Source organism: Excalfactoria chinensis, chromosome 1 (assembly GCF_039878825.1).
Source record: "Excalfactoria chinensis isolate bCotChi1 chromosome 1, bCotChi1.hap2, whole genome shotgun sequence".
NCBI lineage: Eukaryota > Metazoa > Chordata > Aves > Galliformes > Phasianidae > Excalfactoria > Excalfactoria chinensis.
Genome location: NC_092825.1, coordinates 122116839 through 122142642, shown reverse-complemented (window position 1 = coordinate 122142642; position 25804 = coordinate 122116839). Strand labels below are relative to the sequence as shown.

The following is a 25804-nucleotide window of genomic DNA, read 5'->3' as shown; positions in this document are numbered from 1 at the left end:
CCATCCTGCCCCATGGACTTGTGAGAATCCAGCGTCCAGAGCAGGTCTAAAACCATCTCATCATGGATCATGAAGGGCTTATTCTGTTCCCCATCCCTATCTACCAGTGCAAGGGGCTGTTTTCCCAGGGAGTAACAAGTCTTGCTGTTAAAGACTGAGGCAAAGAAGGCATTAAGCACCTCAGCCTTATCCTGATCTTTGGTCACTGAGTTGCCCTCAGCATCCAACATGGGATGGAGATTCTTCCTAGCCTTCCTCTTGCTGCTGATGCATTTATAAAAATATTTATTTATCCTTAGTGGCCAAGTTCAGTTCTAGCTGGGCTTTGGCTTTTCTAATTTTCCCCCTGCACAGCTTCACTGTAATCCTCATAAGTAGCTTGCCCACTCTTCCAGAGAGCATAAACTTTCCTTTTGTTCTTGCATTCCAGCCAAAGGTCTCTGCTCAGTCAGTCCAGCCTCTTTGCCTGTCAGTTCATTGTCTGTGACTTGGGGATGGTCAGCTCCTGAACCTTTAAAATAACTTCCCTAAAGTATTCCCAGCTTTCCTGGGCTCCCATGCTCTCCAAAACTACCTCTCAATGGATCCTCTCAACCATGGTCCTAAAGAGGGTAAAGTCTGCCAAGGTGGTAGTTCTGCTGACTCCCCTCTATGGTTCAACAAGGACTGAGAAATCTAGCATCTCATGACCACTGCCCCAGATGGCCTCCAACCTTTACATCCCCCACAAGACCTTCTCTGTTAACAAACAGCAGGTCCAGGGTTTTGCTTCCCCCCACTGGCTCCCGCACTAGCAGTGACAGGAAGTTATCTTCCATGCACTCTAGGAACCTCTGGGACTGTTCCTTATCTTCTGTATTATAAATCCCAGCAGATGTCTGGGAAGTTGAGGTTCCCCACAAGAAGAAGGGAGAGTGACCTTGAGACCTCATTCAACTGTCTATAAAGTTGAATGTCTATAAAGTCTTTTCCTCCTCTTCATCCTGGCTGGGTGGTCTGTAGCAGGCTCCCACAGTAATATCAGTCTTATTAGCCTTTGCTTTTATTCTGACCCATAAGCTCTCCACCCTATCATTACCATCATTAATTTCCATACATTCACAGTCTTTCTTAACACAGAGGGCTACACCACTGCTTTTCCTGTCTTGCCTATCTCTTTTGAAAAGTTGGTAGCCAGTAGCTCAGCACTCCAGCTGTGCGAGTCATTTCACTATGTTTCTCTGATGGCGACTATATCATAGCTTTCCGACTGCACAGAGACCTCCAGCTCCTCCTGCTTATTACCCATGTGGCATACATTAGTGTAAAGGCACCTGAGCTGGGCCTCCTTTTGAGTGGCAGTATACCTAATACCCTCATGGCCCTACTCAGGTGTTTCCATAGCCACCAACATTACAATATCACACCAACCCTGGTGTACTTCATACAAAAGGGTGAGTCGTTCTCCTCCTTCACCAAGACACAAGGCTGTGGGATCTAACTAGCATATCATTCTCCTACAAGCACTGAGACATTACATATAGGTTCTGTTCTAGTAACCCAAGTTACACCCCCACCCTTTTCATACCTATTTCTTTTTGAGACAGGCAGATAGCTTGGAAGCAAGTAAAATGAGCAGATCAGACCAGATCAATTCAGAGGAGAGCAGTTCACTCTGACATCTGTCACACCAGACAACTTTTGCTGCTTTCTGTCTCCAAGGAAGAAAAAATGCTTGCTTGTCTTGGACTCATCTTCATGACACAGTGGATGGTGCTGGTTGCCCAGATGTATGATGACTGGCAGTGCACAAACTGTGAGTAGAACACTTCCTGCAGATATCCTCTTAGGTGAAGTGTAAGATGGTTCTCTTTATACATATTTGTCCTCCAGTTGCCCTATGTCTTAGATCTGGTAAGTAGTAACCCCTGTACTCCAATACCTCAAAAATCTGAACTTAACCAATCCTATTATGTGATAATTTCAGGGGAGATGTCAGATTCACCCATCCAAAATTTGATGCTGAATTGGTGGAAAACAGAACTGAGTTGGATCAGCACCATGAATTTCACTAAATACAATTGTTTTATGACAGTAGACAATAATATGGTCCAAATACAGGTAAATTTTCTATGTAAAGTATGAACAGAGATAAATCACTACCCTTTATTCCTTTTCCTTCATATTTTTAAATAACTGGGGGAAAAAAAAAAAAGGTAGTCCTGGTAAGAATAAGATGTTGTAGCCATTCTTTTTAGTTTTTATTGAGCCCCATCTTGATACCTTGATACTGATATGTGTCTGTCCTCTGACAATTCTTGTGAAATTCGTGCCCTGTGAGGACTACACTAGGACCAGGATCTTGATGAGACTGAAGCATAAGACTGCCTCTTTTCCTGGTTTAAAAGGAACTTCAGTGAGAGGCATCTCATGCTGTATAGATGAGAATTTTCACATATAGAAGAGAAATTGAGTTAGATACACGTGCTCTGACTGATTTGCTTTAATAAGCGTTCAATGGCATTGAAGCTGCAGTGTAGCTCAGAACTGGGACTCATGACATAGAAGTTTGTGAAGGAATACTGTTTCTGGAGTGGCTTCTGGGATCCAAGAAGGTTGTCTGTATTTCATAGTAGGTACATAGTAGTTGAATAGACAAACTGAACCAAGACCTGGAAAAAAAAAATGGGCCTGAGCAGCCAGCAGTTCCGTAGCTAGACATTCCTGGAAGGCATTCACTTTAGATCACTCTGCAGGACAGCGTGTTCCAGATGGCCATTCTCCCAAGAGAATAGGAAACCTATATGCATAACTAAAAAAAGAGATTATATGTGTGTATATTTATTTATTTGTTTATTTATTTATTTTATACGGCTCCAACATTTTGATAGCTGACAGGAGACATGGAACTCAGGATGGAATACATGGACAGTGTTCTGACTTTATAGAAAGGTTATCTAGTTTGATCTGTTTTCAACTCTTATACAAAGAAGATAGCAAGCTAAACCTTTTCCTGTTTTGTAATTATGTGTATTAACCAAAATAGGATTTCTTTCGAAAACAGACAGGTTCTTCGAAGCAAGTCATAAAGTTGCTCTCTTGGGATTTTTTCTGAATACATACATTTCTCCAGAATTCACCAGATTCTCTTCCTCTAGACACCAAAGCTGCAGTAATGTCACAGTCTATTTGGTCAATATCTCTTGTGCATCAGACTGCGAAGGTTATCTCCAAAGTGCAGTTCAGGAACAGGAACTGTATCAGGAAATATTGGTTTTGACACCCATTTTTGCGCAAATAAGAAATAAGCATTTTATACTATGCTGCTGTGTCAATATGTGAAATATATACCACATTTACTGTTTCTGTAATCAATTTCCAGAAGTCTGTCTTTTGGGGAATCCTTTAATACCCCATGTAGTTCTAGCACCTGCATCAATGATCACAGATTAGAATACAATCATGTCACCTCATTTCAACTATCTAAGGATGGAAACCTTAGTCTTCAAAATTCTGATAGAAGCCGATAGAGAGGTACAGCTCCTGCCTAGAGAAAATGCATCCCATGCATCTTAGATGCAAACATCTGTGTCCTTTGCCACTAAATAGATGAGGCACTTATATAATTTGTTCAAATTGGCTGCTAACATTAAGAAATCTAACACTGGAGATTAACCTCAAGACCTCTCCTTACCCAAGCAGTCATTTGTGGGCTATCTCCTTTTGTCTTTGAAAGGAGAATAAAGTACATTAAAGCCATCTGTTGATTTTTATGAAAGAAAATACAGTCCATTTTTAGGAGGTTCAGAAGATTTTGTATGCCACGGATAGAAAGAGAGGAGGAGTTCTATTGTTCACACTACTCTGTCATGTGATTTTCCAAAAGGAAGCATCAGAGTCCTCACCTTATGCTGATAAAGGTTTGTTATCCAGAATTTCTAGGAAGGGAGCCCTTTGTCTCGTGGGGATAGCAGTACTTACTTCACTCTAGTAGTGGAGCCACTGTTAGAAAGAAAACACAGGCTTTCTACAGGGAGTGTTACATAAACCATTAGTTGAGAAAGTGAAAATTAACCACCGGAACGTCATTTTTCAGGAAAAGAAGACAAATTGCATCTTTGGAAGAAACCTAGTATTTCCTCTGCACAATGGGGCAAACTTTTCAGTTACAGCAGAGAGCAACAACAGTACATACTCAGTCACATGCAAGTATATTCCTCAAGGTAATGCAGAAGACTTTGGGTAAGGATTTGCACAATTCTAATGGGCCCAAGTGTAAAAAAAAAAAATAAATAACAAACATGAAATGTTTTCTTCCTTAGTTCTTCTACTTCCTGGAAATTGATAGCTTCTTTGTCTACATCCTTATGACAGTATTTGTTGGAAAGTATTTGTTGGAAAGTATTTTCCTACGACTTGTCGGAAACAGTAAATGTCTTGCCCATGGTTAATGTCTTGCTTGGTGACATTTTCTTCATTGCGAATTCTCTTCTGAATGTTTTATTAGCTTAATTTTCCTGTGTTATTCAAAATTGAGTTGAAACAGGTTTGTGGCTGTTTTTTTTAAATTCTTCAGGAAGTATGTGACACCTTGAATTCCATAACAGCATAACTCATGGTGTCACTTTGTAGTGTCCAATCTATGAGAACAAAATGTCTGACAGAATTTGCCCTTTTTTATATGAGAGGGAGAACAGATATGAGAGTGTTAAGATAATGAGGTACACTATTTGATCATTTAAGTAACATGGAATGTGAATATACAAAATGACTCTACTTCTTGTCTCATCAAGCTCAAAGAAATTGCTGTTTCCTTATAAAAGGAGGGCTAAGTCATCCTTTCTTTTAAAAAGACACATTTAATCTCCTTACTAGCTTTTGTTGGGGCTAGGAGTTAAAGAGTTATTTGTAGTGTTTGTGATCTGGTGATATTAACCTCCGAAATCAGAGTAATTTGAGGAACAGAGGTGACTACTTAAGGTGTCAGCCTTCATCATGTCAGTCTAGTCTTCATGGAGCCTAATCCTATCATATACAACTTCAGTCATATCTTTGGAGGACATAACTACATCAGATTTTTCACAATATCTGTCAGTCTAAATACCTTCCAGTGCAGCTACGTAAAATGAAGTTTATCATTCCTAATTAAAACAATAATTATCTGGAGTTGCAGGTATCTTCTGTATCTAAGCATGTGCCAATATCCTCCAACCTGGAGCAGTCCACACATTTTTTCCTCATAACGGACATTGCTATGTTTGCAGGCATTAATGGGTCAGCCATTGAGAACTTCTCCTGTGTGATTTATGACATTTCCCTCATGAACTGCACTTGGCTGGCAGGCAGGAATGCTCCAGGAGATACCCAATATTTTCTGTACTGGCAGAACTCAAGGTGAGTAGGTCTTCTTGAGTCTTGAATTCTCACTTTACACATCACAGTGCCCATGTTTAACCAGAACTCCTCGATATGTATATATATGTTATGTTATCTATAGATATGGTGACGTAATGGAATGTGAGCTTTACATTAAAGATGAAAATGGCAGACATGTGGGATGTAGATTCAAAAACGTGAAGATAGAGAGATCTTACTTTTTGGTGAATGGGTCTAGCAAAAACTCCCTGATCCAGTTCTATGACACGGATATTGAACTATATACAATCGGTGAGTAAATAATGTATCTTTGTCTTTATTTCTATTTTTGGTAATAGAGCATTTACCCCTGAGACAGAGCCTGCACTCAGACAGAACTGTCTCCCCACATAACAGTTCTTCCTGTTTTCTGAAAAGATTTGGTCTTATCCTCAAGGCTGGCAAAAATATAGTTTGAAAATGGACCACAAGAGGAAGTAGTAACATTCTGAAATAATTGTTAAGAAAAGTCTGACCACCCTTACAATTCTTACATTAAGAGTGAGGATTTTCTGGCATGAGTGTCATTTACCTAAACACTGTGCAGGCATTCAAGTCCATTGGATGTTGGTACCAGAGTTCCAAATTTCCCTCACAGAATCTGTAACCATTTTCATCTAATGGACTTTCTACATTTCAGTTCAGAACACTATACTCATTTAGTAGCATTGCTGGACATACATAATATATATATATTTTTTTCTTAAAAGTGGTATCCATACAGGCAAGACGTGAAAACTCTTTTCACTCATTATCCTTGCAGTGATAAAAGGGGCAGCATGTGCCCTCCTTTTCTAATAGGTCTGAATCATTTATCCTGGATGGCATGTCTAGCTCCCTGGTCCTTTGAAAAATATTATATCACAACTATTATTTATCTAGCATTTTTTTCAGTGACCTTCAGACTTCCTCCTTGTTTAACTTCTCAAAATGATATTGCTTTAGGCCAAGGTTTTCTTTGTAGCCACTGCTTTTCCATCCTTTCTTATATGGAATAACTCCATTATTTGACATGTATCGTACAGCATAAACATTGCACTGGGAGAAATACATGGTGTGCATCAGCAGTTCTTCCATTCAAGTTTGCTTCACAGCTGTAGCCCTTCTTAGCTTTTTTTTTGGCAATCTACTTGAATTACACATACATCAATGGAATTTTGGAGATGGCATTTCACACCACTGTCTTTTTCAGTGATGGCCAAAGACATTTTAACTAGAGAGATCTTTTGGGATAAGCCTATCCGAGCAATTACTCTTCCGCTTTGCCAGTGGAGATACTATATGTGGAAAACATACCCTTAACTAAAGAAATGAATATGTGTACAAAACACCCCAAGTTTTCATATGTATTTTCACATATGATGAAATTATTTTTACTATTGGCAAAGCTCTGCTGCTTTGATGTTGCCACCAAAGACAAACAGAGCTTGATTCTATAAAGAAAAGGAGGTAAGTTGAACTATTACTCAGAGAGATGAAATAAGACTGTTCTTGACCAAACACTTCATCACAAACAGACCAGTCCTGTCTGTAAAGACTGGTGAAAGATAGTCTAACTGAAACCATTCCCTCTATTATCATTTTATCATTCTCTCAGTCATCAGTGTCGGCTTGTCTTTTGCTGTTACAGTAGATATTAAGTCCTTGGGTATGATCAAAATACAAAAGTATCCATATTTTTTTGCCCGTGTTTGTGAAAGTAGGGGAGATGTCTAGATTCTTAAAACTGAAGTGCCCTTTTTACATCTGTCTGGTTATTTATGGAGAAGAAATAAGCTGCTTGGTTCATAACACCAAGCAAGCCATACGGTCATGTCACAGAAGAGTCAGGTGAGAAAGCTTAAAGAATGAAATAACCTTCAGAATTCTTACATTAGGATCAACACCAGATAGCTCCCCATGAGCCACATTCCCTGGCTTTCTCCCTGCTTCTTTTCCTGGAGACAGGATATAGAGAACTCTGGTCTTCTAACAGAAGATTTAATCAAATCAAAGACTACTAAGTGATTTTAAATATTTGAATGCTTGAATTTATCATTTCAGAAAAACTCATGCCTCCGTCGAATGTCACTGTCAGTTGTAACAAAAGTTCAGATTCTTGCACTATTCAGTGGCAAAAGCCCCAAAGAAATCACTCTAACAAAGACAGATGTTTTAAATATGAAGTCGAAATAACATCCAAGGTAAGAGGAATTTCTATACCTATGTTAAACATTGACACACATTTTAGAATTTTCTAATATGCATGCGTAAAAAGAAAATCTTTCATATTTTGTAGACTTCCTCATATGCAGCATTATTTTTCATCTCTGTGCCTTTCTTGTACCTTGTGAAGCTGTACTGCCCCATTTTATCCTTCTTCTTCTGGGTAATCTATTGCTGAAGATACACTCAGTGTCTGTGAGTACATGGGACTAAGAAGAGAAGGATGCTTAATCACAGCTTAAACATATTACAGATTTGGCTGTGGCAAAACTCAGAAAAAGTTCTTTCTTTTTCTGAGGCTTATTTCTTTCTAGTGGTGATTGTATCTCTGTGATAGGACAGAGCTGGGCTGCAAATATGGGGCAAAGAAAGACAGAGAAAGCAGAAAGACTCGACAAGTCTTTGGGAGAAACAAAAGGAGTGAGAATGGAGTGAGAGACTGCGGGTTCCTGCTAGGAGAGTAGGTGCACTATCGGGAGGCGACCAAGAGGTGGCCGATGGCGACTGGGGAGGAGCAGCCTGCCTGTACTGCATTCAGGCGGCCACTGGGCGGCTTGCACTGCCCTTCTCTGGAGTTACTGTTCGGAGCTGTAGGCGGTTTGCTAATTCACAGTTGATCCCAGATGATTGCTGCTTTAAAACTTTATGGCTTCTTCGAATCCCTTTGCCTTTGATGCAAACAAATCTTCATGCTGAGCTCTGTGTGACTTTGACATAAAGAAAAATCACATTAAAGCAATACAGAATTCTTCATTTTTTTTAACACAACTAGTATCAGGTTACAAAGAATATTCAATTTATATGATGTCCAAATTGCCTAATACTTCCATAAGTAATTATCAGCAGTTTTCATGTTGCTAATTTCATCCAGTCCATCAATTACTGCACTGCAAAATATACTGCTTTCCAACTGTGAGGTATAAAGTGAGAGCAAGATTTTGCTTATATTGTTTTATAGAGAAATATTACTTGCATTGCGATATACTGCAACCAACATAAATTTGTGTTACAGCCAACTTTTAAGCTTTATTTTTACAATTGGAAATTACTTTCATTGAAAGACAACAAAAAGGATAACACAGTGACCATGAATAGGCTGCCCACAGGAGCTGTGAAGTCTCCTTCTCTGATGATATCCAAAACCCACCTGGATGCCTCCCTGTGTTACCTTTATTAGGGAACCTGCCTAGCAGGGAGACTGGACTGGATGGCCTCCAGAGGTCCCTTCTAATCCCTATACTTCTTTAATTCTGTGATTGTCTCTTTCTTATACATGGCATCAGTAAAATGCTTCCTGGAAGCATTCAAGGCCAGGCTGAGAAGCCTGGTCTAGAGGGAGGTGTCCCTGCCAATAGCAGGGGTTAAAACTAGATGATCATAAAGGTCCCTTCCAACCCAAACCATTCTATGATTCAATGATACTGAAGGCTTTTTCTGGTGTATGTAAAAATAAAGTTATTGTTTGCATTCAGGCCAGGGTTTTTTTTGGTTGTGTTTCAGTTTAATCACCAGTCTGAAATAAAATGTATTTCTCAGCTCTAGTGGTAAGGAATACAAATACTTTTTTTATACACAAATTAGTTCCTATGTAAACTTGGCATTGCAGTTGAATAGCATATCACAAATTAAGTATTAGGTAAATTACTAGTTCTTCAAAACAAGATATTGAGTAGATAAGACAGTAATGCAGAGAAAGGTGGCAGATGGTTGATTAAAATGACTATCTTAACAAAACAAAACAAAAAATAAAAGCAATCATAAAAATAAGTTTTCTCTTGATTTACAGGGCAGCTCTGCAGAGTGGACCAAACAAAGTTACACAAAAGTAAGTTTCACACCCCTATTCTGAAAGTATCCAAGAGAGAGTATGTTTTGGGAAGTTCTGGTACAGTTAAGTACCACAGTCCTCTTATTTTATAAGGTTGTATTGGAACTTCTCTTTGTCCTAAGAAGCCCTGTTACAAAGACAGGAACACGCTGATGGTTTATTCTTTGCATTATAGAATTCTAGCAGTGTTAATAGGAGGCAATTAAAGATATTTTTCTGCTTCTGTAAGTGGAGGAAAGGAAATAGTAAATAAATCAGACTTACCGATCATGTAATTTCATGAGAAATTACAGGCAAACATGTAAAAGTTGAAAAGTTGAAAGTTCTAGGCAGCAAAATGTATGGAGTGATAGGCTGTATACACATAGATGCATACATACTACATACTTAAAAAAAAAGAATATAGTTTTTGCTCCAAAGCAGAATTCTGATCTAACAAGCAATTCTCCCATACCTCAAAAACTGTTACTGGTAAACACAGCTTGCACAATGTCAACATATAGACATTCAGCAACAAAAACCTCAGTCTAAGTGTGATGTTGTCTGTTTGCTTAGGAAATTGATACAAGCTACATAGTTCTAAATCCCAACATGAGAAAGAAGAACCTGGTGAAAATAAGAGCAGCTGGCCGTATGTGTCAAGTGAACAAAGACTGGGGGGAATGGAGTGCAGCTGTGGAGTTTGGTAAGAATAACAGATCTTTACCCTGACTTATCCTTTCCCCTGATATCTACACCACACATGGCTGTGCACTTACAGACAAAGAAAAATATGAAGTATATGTAAGCATTTTGTTTCATTCCACATTACTGAGAAGGAGAGAGAGAATTAGTTCATCTCTTAACATTCTCACTTTGGAAATCAGTAAAAATATGTGTATATTTGAAACTGTAGTGCATCATACCTGCTTAGCACTGAGGACTAACAAGCAGGTTTGGTGTTAATCTCTCCTAGAAAAATGTACAGCTAAAATGCTAAAAGAAAAAAGAGTTGCTTTTTGTTCCAGGATGAAACCTTTTGGACTGACATTCACAAGCTGAAGTTTGTGTTTGACACAGCTGTGCATCTATTGTTTTTTGTTAACAATAATGATTTGCGACTATTGCTCTTCCAGGAAATGAAGAAATTTCTTCTTCAGTATGGATTTTACCTGTATTGGCAGTTGCAACACTCTCAGTAGCTATCTTTACAATTTGCTTCTGCAAAAGGTATATAGTATTTATATCTATTTTATTTTGTGTGAAAATAAATTATGCAGAGGTGCTTCTGAACACATTTTCACTCACAGTCTAATAGAAACCAAACCAAAAAGTTGTTCTCAAGGCAGACATTATATATGAGTTGTAGAATCATTAAGGTTGAGAAAAGATCTCTAAGATCATCTAGTCCACCTGTACCACCAATATTTCTCCACTAAACCAAGTCCCTTAGTACCACATCTACATGTTTCTTGAACATCTCTGAGAACTGTGACTCAACCACCTCCCTGGGCAGCCTGTTCCAGCACCTCAGCACTCTTTTGGAAAAGAAACTTCCATCCAAAATCAACATCCCTTCACTCAACTTGAGGTCATTCCCTCTCGTCCTGTTGCTGGTTACATGGGAAAAGAGGCCGACCGCCACCTCACCACAACCTCCCTTCAGGCAGTTGTACAGAGCAATTCGGTCTCCCCTGAGCTTCCTCTACTCAGACTAAACAATTCCTGTTCCCTCAGCTGCTCCTCCCAAGACTTGACCTCCAGACTCCTCAACAGCATTGTTGCTCTTCTCTGTACATGCTCCAGGGTTTCAGTGTCTTTCCTGTAGTGAGAGGCCCAAATCAGTACAACATTCAAGATGCAGCCTCACCATGGCTGAGTACAGAAGGATGAGTGCTTCCCTGCTCCTGCTGGCTGCGCTGTTTCTGATACAGGCCAGGATGCCATTGGCCTTCTTGGCCACCTAGGCACACTGCTGGCTCATGTTCAGCTCAGTGTCAACCAACAGGTCTTCTTCACCCACACAGTCTTCCAGCCACTCTGCCTGAAGCCTGTAGCATTGCCTGGGGTTGTTGTGGCTGAAGTGCAGGACACAGCACTTGGTCTTGTTGAACTTCATCCCTTGGCCTAAGCCCAGCAGTCCAGCCTGTCCAGATCCCTCTGAAGGGCATACTGACACTTCCTGCCAGCTGTACTTATTACAAACACACAGGCTGGTTGTACTGGTAGTATAGATCTTGTAACATGTGTTAGAATTGTCCTGGCAAGCTAAATTAATCTGAGAATGCATAAAAAGTTTGCATTTCTTCCTGAAATAAATTGTGCAAGAGAAATGGAAAAAAAAAAAAAAAAAAAAAAAAAAAAAAAAAAAAGGATAGTCAACCTTATCATGCACTTTGTATAAAAATATACAGTAATTCAGAGAAGACTGTTCTTCCTACTTGTATAAATGTTTATGTTCACTTTATACTGGTTGCAGTGACTTAGATATCACAGTAGTGAGTCCTTTTTTCTTTCAAAGAAGAAAAATATTTTTAATCTAACCAAAAAGAAAATTATTACCATCAAAATTGTTGGTGTTTTCCTCATATGTATTCACTGTGTGCCATGATGATGTATAATTTTCATTTCTCTTCTACCCTGGAGGAGGAAGATAAGAGCTTGTTCAAGGGTGCATTGGTTTTGACACATGCTGGATACTTTATTTTTCTGTTTTACTCTGTCCCATTTGAATTCCAGGACTGGTTATTGGAAAGCAGCATTTCCACAAGTCCCAAAGCCAAAAAATCCATTTAATGGACAGCCTGATATAAATCCACAGGTAGGTTTTCTTTCCATTTTATATTAAATGTATGAAATGCAAACTAAGACTCTACTACAGGTTTAAAGGAAATGTTTAAGTTATAAGGAACTTAAAAGAAAGAATAACTCTTTTGCTGTATATTGAGGAACTACAAAAGAAAATCAGCAGGGAATTTGTTAAGGGAAGTCAAACACAATACCCTTCTACCCCAGGGGGTTTCTTCTGTTCCAGTCTAGTGGGCACAGGGGTTAATGCTTCCATTGGGAGGTCCACTACAAGGCACATAAAAGTACCAACATGGAAGAGAGGAGACTGAGACAGCCAGTCATACAGAGTAGCATGGATGCCTTTACCAACATCACACTGTCACCAACATCAGTCCCATAAGCAGAGCCACAAACAGCCCTGTCTGGCTGCTTCTCTCCATGTAGGCAGGATGAAATTTGCCAGTGGGACATGTAAGCATGTAAAAAAAAAAAAAAAAAAAAAACAAAAAAACAAAAAAACAAAAAAACGTGAAATATTTCCTTGAAATTTGGAAAAATGTTGAAATATTCTCAGAATTACACATGCATAAGTGAAGTTAACTTAGCCATGTGTATAAAACTAACAGAAGTTTTAATTTTCCTTTCAGATGATGGAGTGCAAAATGCAGTCAGTAACATCTGAAACTGAACAAATTACAGTAGTTGCTGAAGTAGTAAAATAGTAGAAACAAATGAGGAACCTGAAAGCGTACTTTTTAGTACTTTTTGGGTAATTTAGCTCTTAAGAAATTGTCAGGGATTAAATTGCATAAGCAGGGCAGCCAAGAGATAAGATTATTTATGTGTAAGTTTTTGAAATGCCTTTGTATTTTCTTTTAATTTCATCTTTCTTTAGCTGTTTGGGTAACTGTCCTTATTGGGTATCTTTCATTCTGTGAATATGACTTAAATATTTCAGTCAAGAAGTTTCAGTTACATTTCAATTTGTTTAAGGAAAAAATAACATCTTTTTTTTAATCATATTTACAATACTGAGTATACTGAGAGGGCACGCCAGCTATTCATGGGGACCCTGACATGCTGAAGAAATGGGTTGATGGAAACCTCATGAAGTTCAACAAAGGCAACTGCAAAGACCCGTACCTGGAACAAACTAAATCCATGTATCCTAGTGAGTGGCTGACAGACAGATCTGCAGAGAAGGGTCTTTGGTCAGGGTAGAAAAAAATCACCAGTGCATCCTTATGTGTAGTCAGGTGTCAGGAGAGCACAAAGATTTCCCTTTCAGTTAAAGCCTATTTAATGCCATACAAAGTTCATTTTGGAGCTGGAGATATATCAGAATAGTCTTGCCATCTGACTCCCCAGTTTGGATGGCTGGAAAGTAAGCCATCCACCTATTCCTACCTGAGGATGTTATGCTGGAAGCTCACCATGATTTCTAAGGTGATGTTAATATTCGAACAGAAAATGATCAGGCAGTTCGCCCCTTAACAGGATTAACCTTCGAGTACTTTCATTCACAATAAAAAGAACTTTATCCTCTGAGGTAGTCTCGTTGATTTTGACATCTCACATATCTTGCCGCTTCTTTTGGCCTTGGAGGTTCACGTTTTGAGGACATCACAGTGTTTTTCATAGGTAAGCGAGGAACCATGGTTAGATCAAGTTTATGCTTTAGTGTTGAACTGCTTTTTTATTTTGAGACAAAAATTTGGAACACAATTTCAGACTTCCAAATATAGTTATTTGATTATTAGACTTTTTTTTTTTTTTTTTTTTTTTTTTTTTTTTTTTTTTTAACAATGCTGTATGTTTGATTATCAGATTAACTATTCCCAGGACAGTTTTCTTGCACCAAGACCAACTGCCATGTAATTTTGCCAGATGTATTTCTTTAAACCTTAAATTTAGGTCAACACATGAAAACTGCCATTACATACTAGCCCCAGTCTGAGAATAGCCACTGTAACACTTAGGGAAACATATAGACTTACCAGGAGACCAGCTTCTCAAATCAAAAGGGTGCAAGAAGGAAAGGAACAAATAACAGTGGATGTCCAAAGAAGGTACTAAATGTGGAAACTCAGATCTATACAGTTCTCACAAGAACCCAACTTAAGGGTGATGAGACCTGGCCAATCCATTCTGTAGCATCTTCAAGGTTGTGGAGACCAAGGAGGTCTTTATTGTCTGGAGAAAGGCAAGTACTGTTCCCATCTTCAGAACAAGTTCTAAAGATTATCCCAGGGAACTACGGGCCTGACAGCTTGGAATGTCACAATGGGAGTTCTATTGGAGCACATTTCTGGGCACGATAAGGAGTTTACTGGGAGCAGTCACTATGGTTTTTAAAAGAATAAATACCCATCATAATTGGGGTACTAGAGTGTTCTATCCTTACATCTATCCTGTTTGACGTCTTTGTCAGTGAGCTAGAGGAGTTCTCATCGTCATGTTTGTGGATAACACCAGGTGACCAATTCATTTGCTCAAAACAGAGGCTACACAGGCTGAAGAAAAGGTGAAAAACCAAACCAAACCTGAATTTATCAATTAATGACTTTTAATTTAAGTTGTTCAGAAAAGGAAAAACAGTGTTTTGTTGTTGTTTTTGTTTGTTTGTTTGTTTGTTTGTTTTTTAAGAAGAAGTGATATTATCTTTTTCAAAATAAGCGTTGTGAAAAAATTTCCTGTGCATTTCTTAAAACTCTATGAATTACACTACTTGCTGTCAGTCTGTTACAAAAGAGTTTCATAAAGCATTGGACAGCTTGTTGAATTCTATGGAAATAATTGTTCCATGCATGATCTAATCCTCTTTTAATGAGAGGCTGGTGACATTTCTGAAACTTTCATCAGCCTATTTTCTCAGCAAATGCTAGTGCTAAACCAAGATGTTATTGTAATGAATGTTTCAGACCATCTAGAGTGAATTTCTCTCTTTTATTTATGGCAAACTACTCATGAATCAGCTACTAACATCTACACCAACACTGTGGTCCACCTGCAAGAGTCCAGAAGACCACCTGTGGACCAAGAATTCTTGCTCTGGCAGAGATTACCTTGAGGGAACTGGAGAGGTTTTTTTCCCTGCATCATTGCTCCTGAGTGTCAGCTGCTCACACTGACAAAGCACAGAATAGCATATTACACAATATCAAAACCATTTCTGGTTTATCATAAACACCAAGATAAGCAGTGTGTCTGTTCAGAAACAGCTGATCTGATGGTTCCCAGGAGAAGGTGGGGCATGATGAAGGGAGACATAAAAGAGATCAGATGTCCTTGAAGGAAAATGGTCAGCAATGGAGATAGAGTCATGGTCTTGTCTGCACAGGGAAAGCAGAGCACTGTGAAGGCCATTTGCCCTCATGGGAGGGACACAGAATCCAAGGACAACCATGGAGCCATCAGGCCATGATCTCTCTGGCCAGAACTATCCCAGAGCATACAGTGAGCAAGCACAGAAAGCCACATCCTAGGGAGAGGGAAGAGTGATGAGAGATAATTCACAGAGCCCCAGTGAATTCATCCTAGAGCTTTGAAACATATTAGTCAAGACTAATGCAGCTACTCTGAATTGTCTGAAAGTACTAATCAGGTGAGGCTGTTAGACAGTCCTCAGGTTATTCACAACCTGACCAAACATGCCACTGCTACAGGATGCAAATCCTTTTAACAAAATTAATTACCTTTCCAGGAAAGCACACAGGTGTAGAAGTGTTCAGAATTGTCTCTGAATTCTTAATTGTTTCTTTATCTATTTCCTTCACCTGGAATTACTTGTCTTGCTACTCTCTTAGGTCCTGTCCTTCAGACCTTCCTCGACCCTTTCCAGTGCTTGTTCCTCTTCTCCTGTTCGTAGGTGAAAGCCCAGGTGAGAGCAGGCTCAGGCCCAAATCCTCCCGAGTATCTCTCACAAGGCTGGTTCTCAACCAGCAGAAAACAGTAAGCAATGCTTGTCCTGAACATGTCTTGGAAATAAAGAAATGGAACAGAATTGAGCTATTTTAGCTAGAATAAACCCAGAACAGACAGAATGAGAAACCAGTCCAGAGAGGATGGCAAAATTATTATTACATATTGCTTTTGGCTGAAGCAGCACAACTAGATATTCAGGCTGTTCCCAGTTTATGTTTGTTAAGAGAAGGAACTGAACATGTAAGTCAGGTATTACCTCTGACTGAGCTGAGAAAGTACCTGTCATTCTATATCATCTCATTATCAAATAAGAGAAGACAAGAACATTTAAGATTTTTTTGTTTGTTCAAAATGCTGATATATCAGGTTATTTTCAAAGTGATAAGGAAGCTTAGCACCCTCTTCAGTTAGTTTTGATAGAGCATACCTGGGGTTTGTCCATTATCACCTGGAACCACAAAATATCAAAGTGACTAACTATATATAGGATCATATAATAGAATGGACTACATTGAAACGGACCACAGTGATCATCTAGTTTCAACCCCCTGCTATGCGTAGGGTCACCAATCACCAGACCAGGCTTCCCAGAGCCACATCCAGCCTGGCCTTAAATGCCTCCAGGGATGGGGAATCCACAGCCTCCTTGGGCAACCTGCTCCAGTGCGTCACCACCCTCTGTGTGAAAACCTTCCTCCTAATCTCTAACCTAAACCTCCCCTGTCCCAGTTTAAAGCCATTCCTCCTTGTCCTATCCTTATCCACCCTCATGAACAGCCATTCTCCCTCCTGTTTATATGATCCTTTCAAGTACTGGAAGGCCACAGTGAAGTCTCCCCAGAGCCTTCTCTTCTCCAAGCTAAACAAGCCCAGTTTCCTCAGCCTTTCCTCACAGGAGAGGTGCTCCAGCCCTCTGACCATCTCTGACCTCTGGACCCACTCCGAGAGCTCCACATCCTTCTTGTATTGGAGGCCCCAGGCCTGGACACAGTACTCCAGATGGGGCATCAAAAGAGCTGAGAAGAGAGGCATCCACTGATCTCTCTCAGCTTGCTAGTGGAAATAATTACATTAGAGATACATAGTATGATGATAGAAAATATTCTATCAAAGCTTATTGTTACATCAGAAAAATGATACATCCTTTCACAGTGGAGGTTTAGAAAAACACCAATAGCATGTGACAACTTTTCTCTTTTTCTTCCACTGCACTCTATTTTCAGATTCATTTTAAACTTCATGAATATGATCCTTTCTCAGTCTAGTGGTACTTTACCTTAGTGTTTTGAGGGATTTGTTTTAAGGAATTAAATTAAGGAATCTGCTGAAGGCAGATCTTCTCTTGCCATCTGCAAACTTTATTATCCAGTGACAATCTCCTGTTGTGGTGACCCCTACAGTGGCTGCCATATCCTTATTTCTTGCTGTTGAAAAGAGGTAAGGGTCTTAACTAAGCTAAATGAAAAGTTCAGAAATGTGTAAAAAGGCTTTGTGTGAGCTGCACTGCTATCTTCTCATTGGCTTTTCTCTTTCCCTCAGTTCCTCCTATCAGGAAGGCATACTGACATCCGATTTCAATCACAAATACCTGTGCCAAGGGTATTTGAATTGACAGAATCACCACATCATAAGTTGTAAAGCACATCTGGAGGTCACCTGGTCCAACCCCAAGCTCAAACAGTTGGCTGATAGTACCCAATTACAACATATTTGACAAACAGACAATTCCAGACTACACTGATATATGCACTAGCCACATACTTCTTAGAATACATTAAAAAAAATAATTAAAAAAAAAATTGTTTATTGAGCAAAAGACTTGGAACATGCCTATCTTCTTCCCAGTATGCTGAAAAGCTGGCAAGGACTGAGTCAACACTAGAAATGTTGCTCAAGAGACCAGATTATTTGGCTAAAGCACTGCCTTACATACACTCTGCTCTCAGTATTACTCACTTTATCTTTAAATAGTTTTATTTTAATCATAAAATCAACATTTAAGGTGGAAAGTATGATTAAGGCACCCTTTTGACAAGAATCCTTAGCTGATGTTGGGCAGGACAGAGCAGTATGGAAAAGTCAAGACATTTAGAATTTGGTATATCTGTGAAGTAATTCTCTATTGGAGGATCTTATCACACACACAAGAAAATAATAAAGTGAGAGACTTTGGTTCAACGAAAGCAGGGCTAGAAATTATTCTTCCTCCAGCAGACTAACTGCTAAGGACTCTACCCCCTCCCAAGAAGTTCAGGGGTTGTGCCTGTATTAGGGGTGAAAGGTAAAGAGTAATTCAAATCATTCTGTCTGTGAGTACTTGAAAACAAGAAATAAAAAGTCTTGCCTGAAGAACCACTAGCTACTTCAATGTATATCATGTATCATATAAAACAAACTAGGAAGTGGCTAATACTGAGCATGACTCAAAGCCACATCTAAAGTTGCTGACAGCTAAAACAAACATGTTTTAGCTTTTCATATTTTTATGACTGAAAAGCCTTTTACAAACTCAATATTCTATACAGCCAGTTGGGTCTTGATAAAATTAAATGGCCATGTTGTAAGAACTTCGAGCATTGGCTAGTTGTATAAAATTGAAATCAGTGTAACATAACTGCAATTATTCATATCCAAAACATATTATTTATGACAATTTATTTATTTGTAAGAGGGGTATTTATATGTTCCTTGTCACTGTATATGCATTATTTTATAATAATTTTGCATAACTGTTCGTGTAGCAAAGCAGGAAGGAAGACTTAGTTGCGTGATCAGTTCATGTGAAATCATTTGTATCTGCAAATTAGGAAATTTAAGGAAGTTCAAAAGCTGTGGGGGAAATGATAATCTGAGTAACTTTCTGGTTTGCAGAATTTGCTATTAAGTAGGGGTGTATTGTAAAGAAACCTGACAGATCTAAACACTTGCAAGCTTAAGTGCCTTTGCAGCTCTGATCCAAAATCAAACAAAATAGAGGAGGAGGGTTTTTCCACAAGGAGGTATGTGTCTTTGTGTCATCTATTGCTTTTTTCTTTTGCAGCAAAATAAAAATGTGCAGAATACAAATATTTGCTAAGGATTAAGCTAGATCCACTTGTACTAGAACATCTGTGAAATCTGGATTAGCTTCCTGCTTTAGAAAGCACAGAGAAAATACCGATACTTTCTACAAGATTCAGTCTATGAAATGCCTATGATTTCTGTTGCTCTGTTTGACATTTGTTATCTGACATTTATTTTGCAATAACTGAAAAAAATATTATTTTCTGCATCCTTGGGGATATTTGAATTTCTATTTCTTTAAAAAAAAATAAAAATAAAAGTTAATCATAAGAACATGGCAAAGACAAGGCTGGAAGGCATCTATGGAGGCTGGTGAATCCCACACTCCCTGTCCAGAACTGTCAGCTACAGCAGGCTGCTCAGGGCTGTGTCCTGTCAGTTTTGGAGTATCTCCAAGACTGTAGACTCCACAACCTCTCTTAGTAGTTGTGACATTGTGTATCTACCTTCAAAGAAGAAATTGCTTTCTTATCTTTTAACGGAATGTCCTCTCTTTCAGTTTGTGCCCATTGCCTTTTGTCTGATCACTGGGTGCCACTGAGAAAAGTCTGTCTCCATCTTCATTATTCCCCCATGTTGTTTTATGCACATGGATAAGGTTCCCTGGAGACTTCTTCTCTCCAAGATGAACAGTTCCAACTCTCTCCACCTCTCCTTTTTATGAAGGCTGTTCTACTCCCGTAACTGTATTTGTGATCCTTTGCTTGACTCGCTTTATTTTATCTGTGTCTCTCTTGTACTGGAAAGCCCACAGATGGACACAAGACTCCAGGAATGACCTCACCAGAGCTGAGAGAGGTGAACCATCATCTTTCTCAGTGTGCTGGCAATACTTTGCCTAATGCATCTCAGTTTACCATTAGCCTACTTTGTAGCAAGGGCACATTGCTGACTCATGTTCAGCTTGATGTCTACCAGGACTCCAAGGACCCTCTGCGTGGCTTCTTTCCAGCAGGTCATCTTTAGTCTGTTGTGTTTGGGATTATTTCTCCCCATGAAGAAGAACCCCAGGTGCATTTTTCCTGTTTGACTTCATGAGATCCTTGTCAGCCCATTTCTCAAGCCCATCCAGGTCCCTCTGAAACAAAACAGTATATCGCTATAGCAACCATTTATCCGAGTTTTATGTAACAAAAACAAAACAAAACAAAACAATCTACAGGTTGAATTGATTCTTGGAAGACAACATTTAAGCATCGATATGGGCTAAATGTATGTTGTATTTTGCTTACGCTTATTTCTATGCCTCCTGGTACGCTTAATGGTGATCTCCATTTGCCCATGATGTATAAGCATTGGTTTGGCTGCAGTATAGAAACATCAGTTTATGTTCACAGCCTCTCTGAGTAAAATTCATATTTTCACTTATTGAAGGATGTTGTGGGCAGGAGTAAACTTCCCAGAGTCACTCCAAAAAAACAACAATAACAACAACAAAACCACTGTCAAAGCCAGGAGTTCAAATTAAGAAATTTTGGTCTCAGGTGGCTTTTACTGGTAACATCCTACACTCACAGCCTGAGAGATAAGAATGTGCCAACAAAGAGGATAAGAAAATAAAGTGTTTAGATCAGTATTTAATTGATGCCTCAGTAAAAACTACTATAGATATTCCATAACTTCTAAATGTGACCATATTTTCCTTCTGCAATGTTGATACAAAAGTCACTCCAGAGAATATTGAGTTTGCCCATGCCTTGCTACAAAAAAATCAAACATACATTCACTGTCATACAGTGAAAGTGTCTATCTTCCAGGGATATGGTTGCTGTTGCTGAGAAAGACACGTCATACATCTGGTAACAGCAGATAATAAGCTTAGCAGTAATTTAGATGATTTCCTTGATAAGGTATTCCTAGTGAAAAATTAAACATAGGTTCTATGTGCATGCCACTAAATAAAAGAAAGCCAGGACACTTCATGACCCCGAGGTTAAGTAGCACTGGCTAGTTCATGTCCACTTAGCTTGAGTGGATAGATGAGCTTAAGAGCAAACATGCCTTGGAGAGAGCTAAACTAAAAACTGAGGAGTGTAGACATCATGAGTTCATGAGTTCCCTCTGTGTCTCTCCCCCATGAAGAAGCATAACTACATGCTGAAAGGCCAAGAGACTTGTGAAGCTGGACAGGAAAGGAGAAGAAAAAAAGAAAAGGGAAAAACATGAGGAAACTACTTACACAGCATATTTTTGTTTGTCAGTGTGATCCTCCAGATAACACCCCAAACTGTTTTGGTAGAACTACGCCTTCCTTCTGACACCTTCAATAGTGAGGTCTGTTCAGAACAGAGAGAGTTTAACCACATCTGTCTGCAGAAGATCAGTCTGGGAAAGGGGTGACAGTTCTCGAGGCAGAGATGTGGTGCTGGAGCCATTTGCTTGGCTTCCAGGCAGAAAGAGTGAAAGAATAAAGCAAAAGGATGAGGTCCTTCTGCAACTCCTCTATCCCTTGCCCTAAGTGCAGCCCAGAGAACATTCCAGAGACCTGGCTATTTGTTGGTACATTCAGTTAGGGGAAAGTATTAATTACCCAACATTGATTTCTTGTGTAATTCCTTTAAAAGTCAGTCAACTGTGAAACATAAATGCATTGGGAAGCAAAGTCCTTCAGTGAAATGTCACTGAAGTCAATGAAAAAGATCATTTCTTCTGAAGAACACTTGTAGCTCCTGCTATTCCTACTGCAAGCCCAATGATATGCCCAGAGCCTGGACACAACTGTGCCAGAAAGCTCTCCACTAAGCAGGATGGGCTGCAGATGTTCATTTGGCAGTGCTCCGGATGAGCATTTCCACAAGAAAATATAGTGAATTAGCAGTATGGACACTATGGAAAGCAGGGTCGGCATGAGAGCAAACAGAAGGAGATGACAAGAATGAAGCAAAGACAATAAAGGAAAGGTGAGCAGACATTTTAGAGAGAATAGGAAAACAGTCACAACAGTCACAGTCAGGGTAGAATGAGGAAAAAAAAAAAAAAACAAAAAAACAAAAAACAAGAAAAGACTAAGTGACTGAACAAAGGATATAAAATGAAGAAAAATATGGTTATGGGAAAAGAGGGAGAGAATAATAGGAGGTCTTGACATTGTTGCGGAGATCACTGAGAGCATGGGAAAGTGAAATAACTGTTGAGACCAATATCTCATAGAACATTTCAGTACCAGTCCTCTGTACTGCTTGTACTTAAGATTCTTCAGTATCACTTCCCAGCAGCTGTGGCCACATCCTCACTGTTGCAGAATGACTTAGAAAGAAAAGTCTGATGCTGAACAGATAAGCAGGAAAGTGTCAGTCTACCATGAAGACTCTATCTGATGATGCACCAGTGCTGTGTCCTGTCCCGTCTCTACTTTTAGAGATTCTAACAGATGGGCCACGATGAGACATTTCCATGAAGTGTGAGAAGCCCTTCAAACACATTCAAAACTCCAGCTTACTTGGATCAGACTGGATTTTTGCTTAAACCACAAACGGAGCCAGTCTTGATCTGTTCTTCTGAAATGTCCATAACAGTTAATATAGAAAAACAGACAATTAACAGACTATTAACAAGTTTCTTTTTTTTCCTATGTTCCTGTATTTACCAAGTAGTCCTAGAATTAGCCCTAAAAATGCCTGCAGTCAAGAAAATGCCTACAAGAAAACTGCACTTCTAGGAAATACTTAAACCAAAAATTCCACTGATTGTGATGTTGCTTCTTCATGTAGAAGGGAACAGAGAACCAATTATTAGGAACAGGGAAATCTCTTCCATGGAGTTTTAACTTCCTCTGAGAAAAGAAAATTAGTTTGTAAGAAGCATTAAAACCAACGAGCTTAAAAAGATTTCTATCAGCTGCAACTAAAGGCACTGAGAAATGATTTAAGTGTACCAGGAGCAGTGAATAGAATTTAATCAGAAAACTATGGACAGTAATGTGAACTTAAACAATTAATGCATATATAAAGACCTACTTGTAGGTGTCTTAATAGCAGAGTACACCCCACACAGGATGTCTGCAGGAATGTTAGTTGGTCTGTTTCATTATCAAAACATAATGGAGCCAAGTCAAGATGGGAAGGATATCTTATGTCTTCTGAGGAATTCCTCTTCAAATAGGATCATTAAGATAATACTGTCTCTTTAGGGAAAATTAGTCTGAATACCACACAAAGACAGAATAAGGCTCTGGAAGATATTCACAGCTTATGGAAAGAAATTTATAGGATCAAGGGATCAGAAAGGCTAAGAGTTAATCTGTATACTGTTTATTAATATGTAGTTATTCAATCAACTAAATTGCACTTTAAGACATAGTGTCATACTATCAAAAATAGCCATAAGGGGGGCATAATCAAAGGGGTAATAAGCAGCTGGATTCAACACAGAAACATTGCATGAAATTATTACAAAAATTAGAATATAGTTACATTGATAAGCAAATCTGATTGAAAAATACATTCTCAAATCAGGAGTCACCTTTCTCTGTCATCTGTGAGAAATTCCTAAGTATATCTGTAAAAGATAGGAACAAATAGGGATAGGGAAAATCACTTAAAACATGTGACTTACAAAAAAACTTGATGTAATAGTCATATCCCAAAAGTATGAGTCTTCAACTCAGACAAATATCTGTCTGCTGATTTTGGATTAAGTATCTGTGAAGCAGATTTATCACATTCCCCAACTTCTTAAGTGCATTTTATAGTCAGAGTTCAATTGTGGATCAGTTTATTTGTTGGTTTAAAATTGTTATGGACACGGTCCTGTAAGGCAGCAGCAAATTTTTATTATGGAGTATACATTCTCATGTGTTATGTTCATAGTAATGTTCCACAAGGTCTGGATCCAAAAGAAATAAGGAACAAAGAAAGCATAGGAAAAATGGATCATGTTTAATAGTGGGATGCAGGAAACTACAGCTAAGAAACGGAATTATTTAGTACACTCGGCTCTCCATGAAAAGGGGTGAAAAGTGAGGAACCACGTTAAAAAAATAATAATAAATGTATTTAATTCAGGTTAGTCAGGAACTGACAGAAATGTGAAGTTTATGATGAATGCTTCTATTTGGGATACTCAGTACAACAGAAAAGCAGCTGAATCTAAGGTTATCTGTAGTCAAACGGCCTGTAGTAAGGCTCATCAGAGTTCCAGCATCTTCGACGCCTTTCTGAATGGAAAGCTTTCCTAAGCTGGTATGTGGTCAGAAAAGAAAAGAAGAAAAGGTGATAGTAAATAATACTGGAACTGACAGAGTCTTAGAATCATAAAATCATTAAGGTTGGAAAAGACTTCCAAGATCATCCAATCCGACTGTTTGTTTACTAACAATATTTTCACACCAAACCACATCCCTTAGTACAGCATGTAAACATTTCTTGACTTTGAGGGATGGTAACAAGCACTTTGCCTGTAAGAAAATGAGAAGTAATTTAGGGAATTGCTTTTAAGCCATGGTTGTCCAAAATTTTGGTTTGCCTTTGTCCACATATAAAATGCATAATATAGTTAATGTACATGAGTAACAAAATTTCTTCGTATATATATATATATAATTAAAAAGGAGGGCAACAAAAAACACAACTAGTGTGATAACTGACCTTGATTTTGTGAAACACACATCAAATACATATCACAAAACTCATTAAAAATCTGTATACATGTAGGTAGGTTGAAATGTTATTGGCAATCATTGCATTTTACTCACCAAGCAACACAAACATGTACAGTATAATGCACAGAGACATCAGTTCAGCTTAATGTGTGCAGTGGGCACAAGAGCTGTAACTAGCACTGCACTGCATGTGTCTTTCCACAGCATTCCTTTGTTGCCTACAGAGTTGGCACTTGAGCTATGCTCAATGAATTAATGGACAATGTTGTTAAAAATCACATAATAACAATAAAGTTTATAATTTTGTGGGACCACACTACTAGCTGTCCAGGGCTTCATGTAGCCCATGGGCTGTGGGGTGGACAACTCTGTTTCAAACACTGTTAATGTTTTGCTATAAGAATATTTGAAATCAGCCTCAAATTCTTTTCAAGCAAAACAGTACATTTGCCAGAGTTAAGAAAAGTAGGTCAGTATTTAATTCCTGCTAAGACCTGGCAGATACTGAGATTTTTCTCCTCCTGATTTGCATGGACAAGTCAGAACTCGTGGTGTTTTCCATGCACAACTAAGGTGCAAGCAGGAGGAGGAAAAAGCTTTTAACTTGCCTTGGTGCTGATGCTGGGTTTAACAGGGCACTCCTGGAGAAATGAGTCACCCACAGCCTGACACAGCCAAAAACCAAATTGCCCACTTCCCAAAAGATGCCTTCACCAAAGAGTTGAAAGCCAATCTAGGTGGTCATTCTGCAGCATAAGCTGGAGCACTGAATAATGTGACAGTGGCACAGGCTGCCCAGAGAGGTGGTGCAGTCGCCATCCCTGGAGGTGTTCAAGAACGGTGTGGATGTGACACTGAGGGATGTGGTCAGTAGGCACGCTGGGGCTGGACTGGGGTTGGACTGGGTGATCTGAAAAGTCTTTTCAGCCTTAATCATTCATTCTTAATCATCCTGGAGATGTTCAGGAAACATATGGATGTGGCAGTGAGGGATGTGGTTAGTAAGCATGGTGGGAATGGGC

The 25804-nt window shown here is 39.0% G+C and overlaps 1 protein-coding gene across 1 annotated transcript in view; it reads left to right on the top strand.

Moving 5' to 3' along the window:
- Nucleotides 1-25804, top strand: part of LOC140250748 (uncharacterized) — a 39121-nt gene that overhangs the window by 1826 nt on the left and 11491 nt on the right. The window contains exons 2-11 of the mRNA XM_072333682.1: nucleotides 1587-1795; nucleotides 1967-2100; nucleotides 4076-4202; nucleotides 5244-5373; nucleotides 5477-5646; nucleotides 7438-7577; nucleotides 9386-9424; nucleotides 9983-10112; nucleotides 10543-10636; nucleotides 12146-12227. Of these exons, the coding sequence (XP_072189783.1) occupies nucleotides 1711-1795; nucleotides 1967-2100; nucleotides 4076-4202; nucleotides 5244-5373; nucleotides 5477-5646; nucleotides 7438-7577; nucleotides 9386-9424; nucleotides 9983-10112; nucleotides 10543-10636; nucleotides 12146-12227 (1131 nt within the window). The 5' untranslated portion in view covers nucleotides 1587-1710. The remainder of the gene's footprint in view (nucleotides 1-1586; nucleotides 1796-1966; nucleotides 2101-4075; nucleotides 4203-5243; nucleotides 5374-5476; nucleotides 5647-7437; nucleotides 7578-9385; nucleotides 9425-9982; nucleotides 10113-10542; nucleotides 10637-12145; nucleotides 12228-25804) is intronic.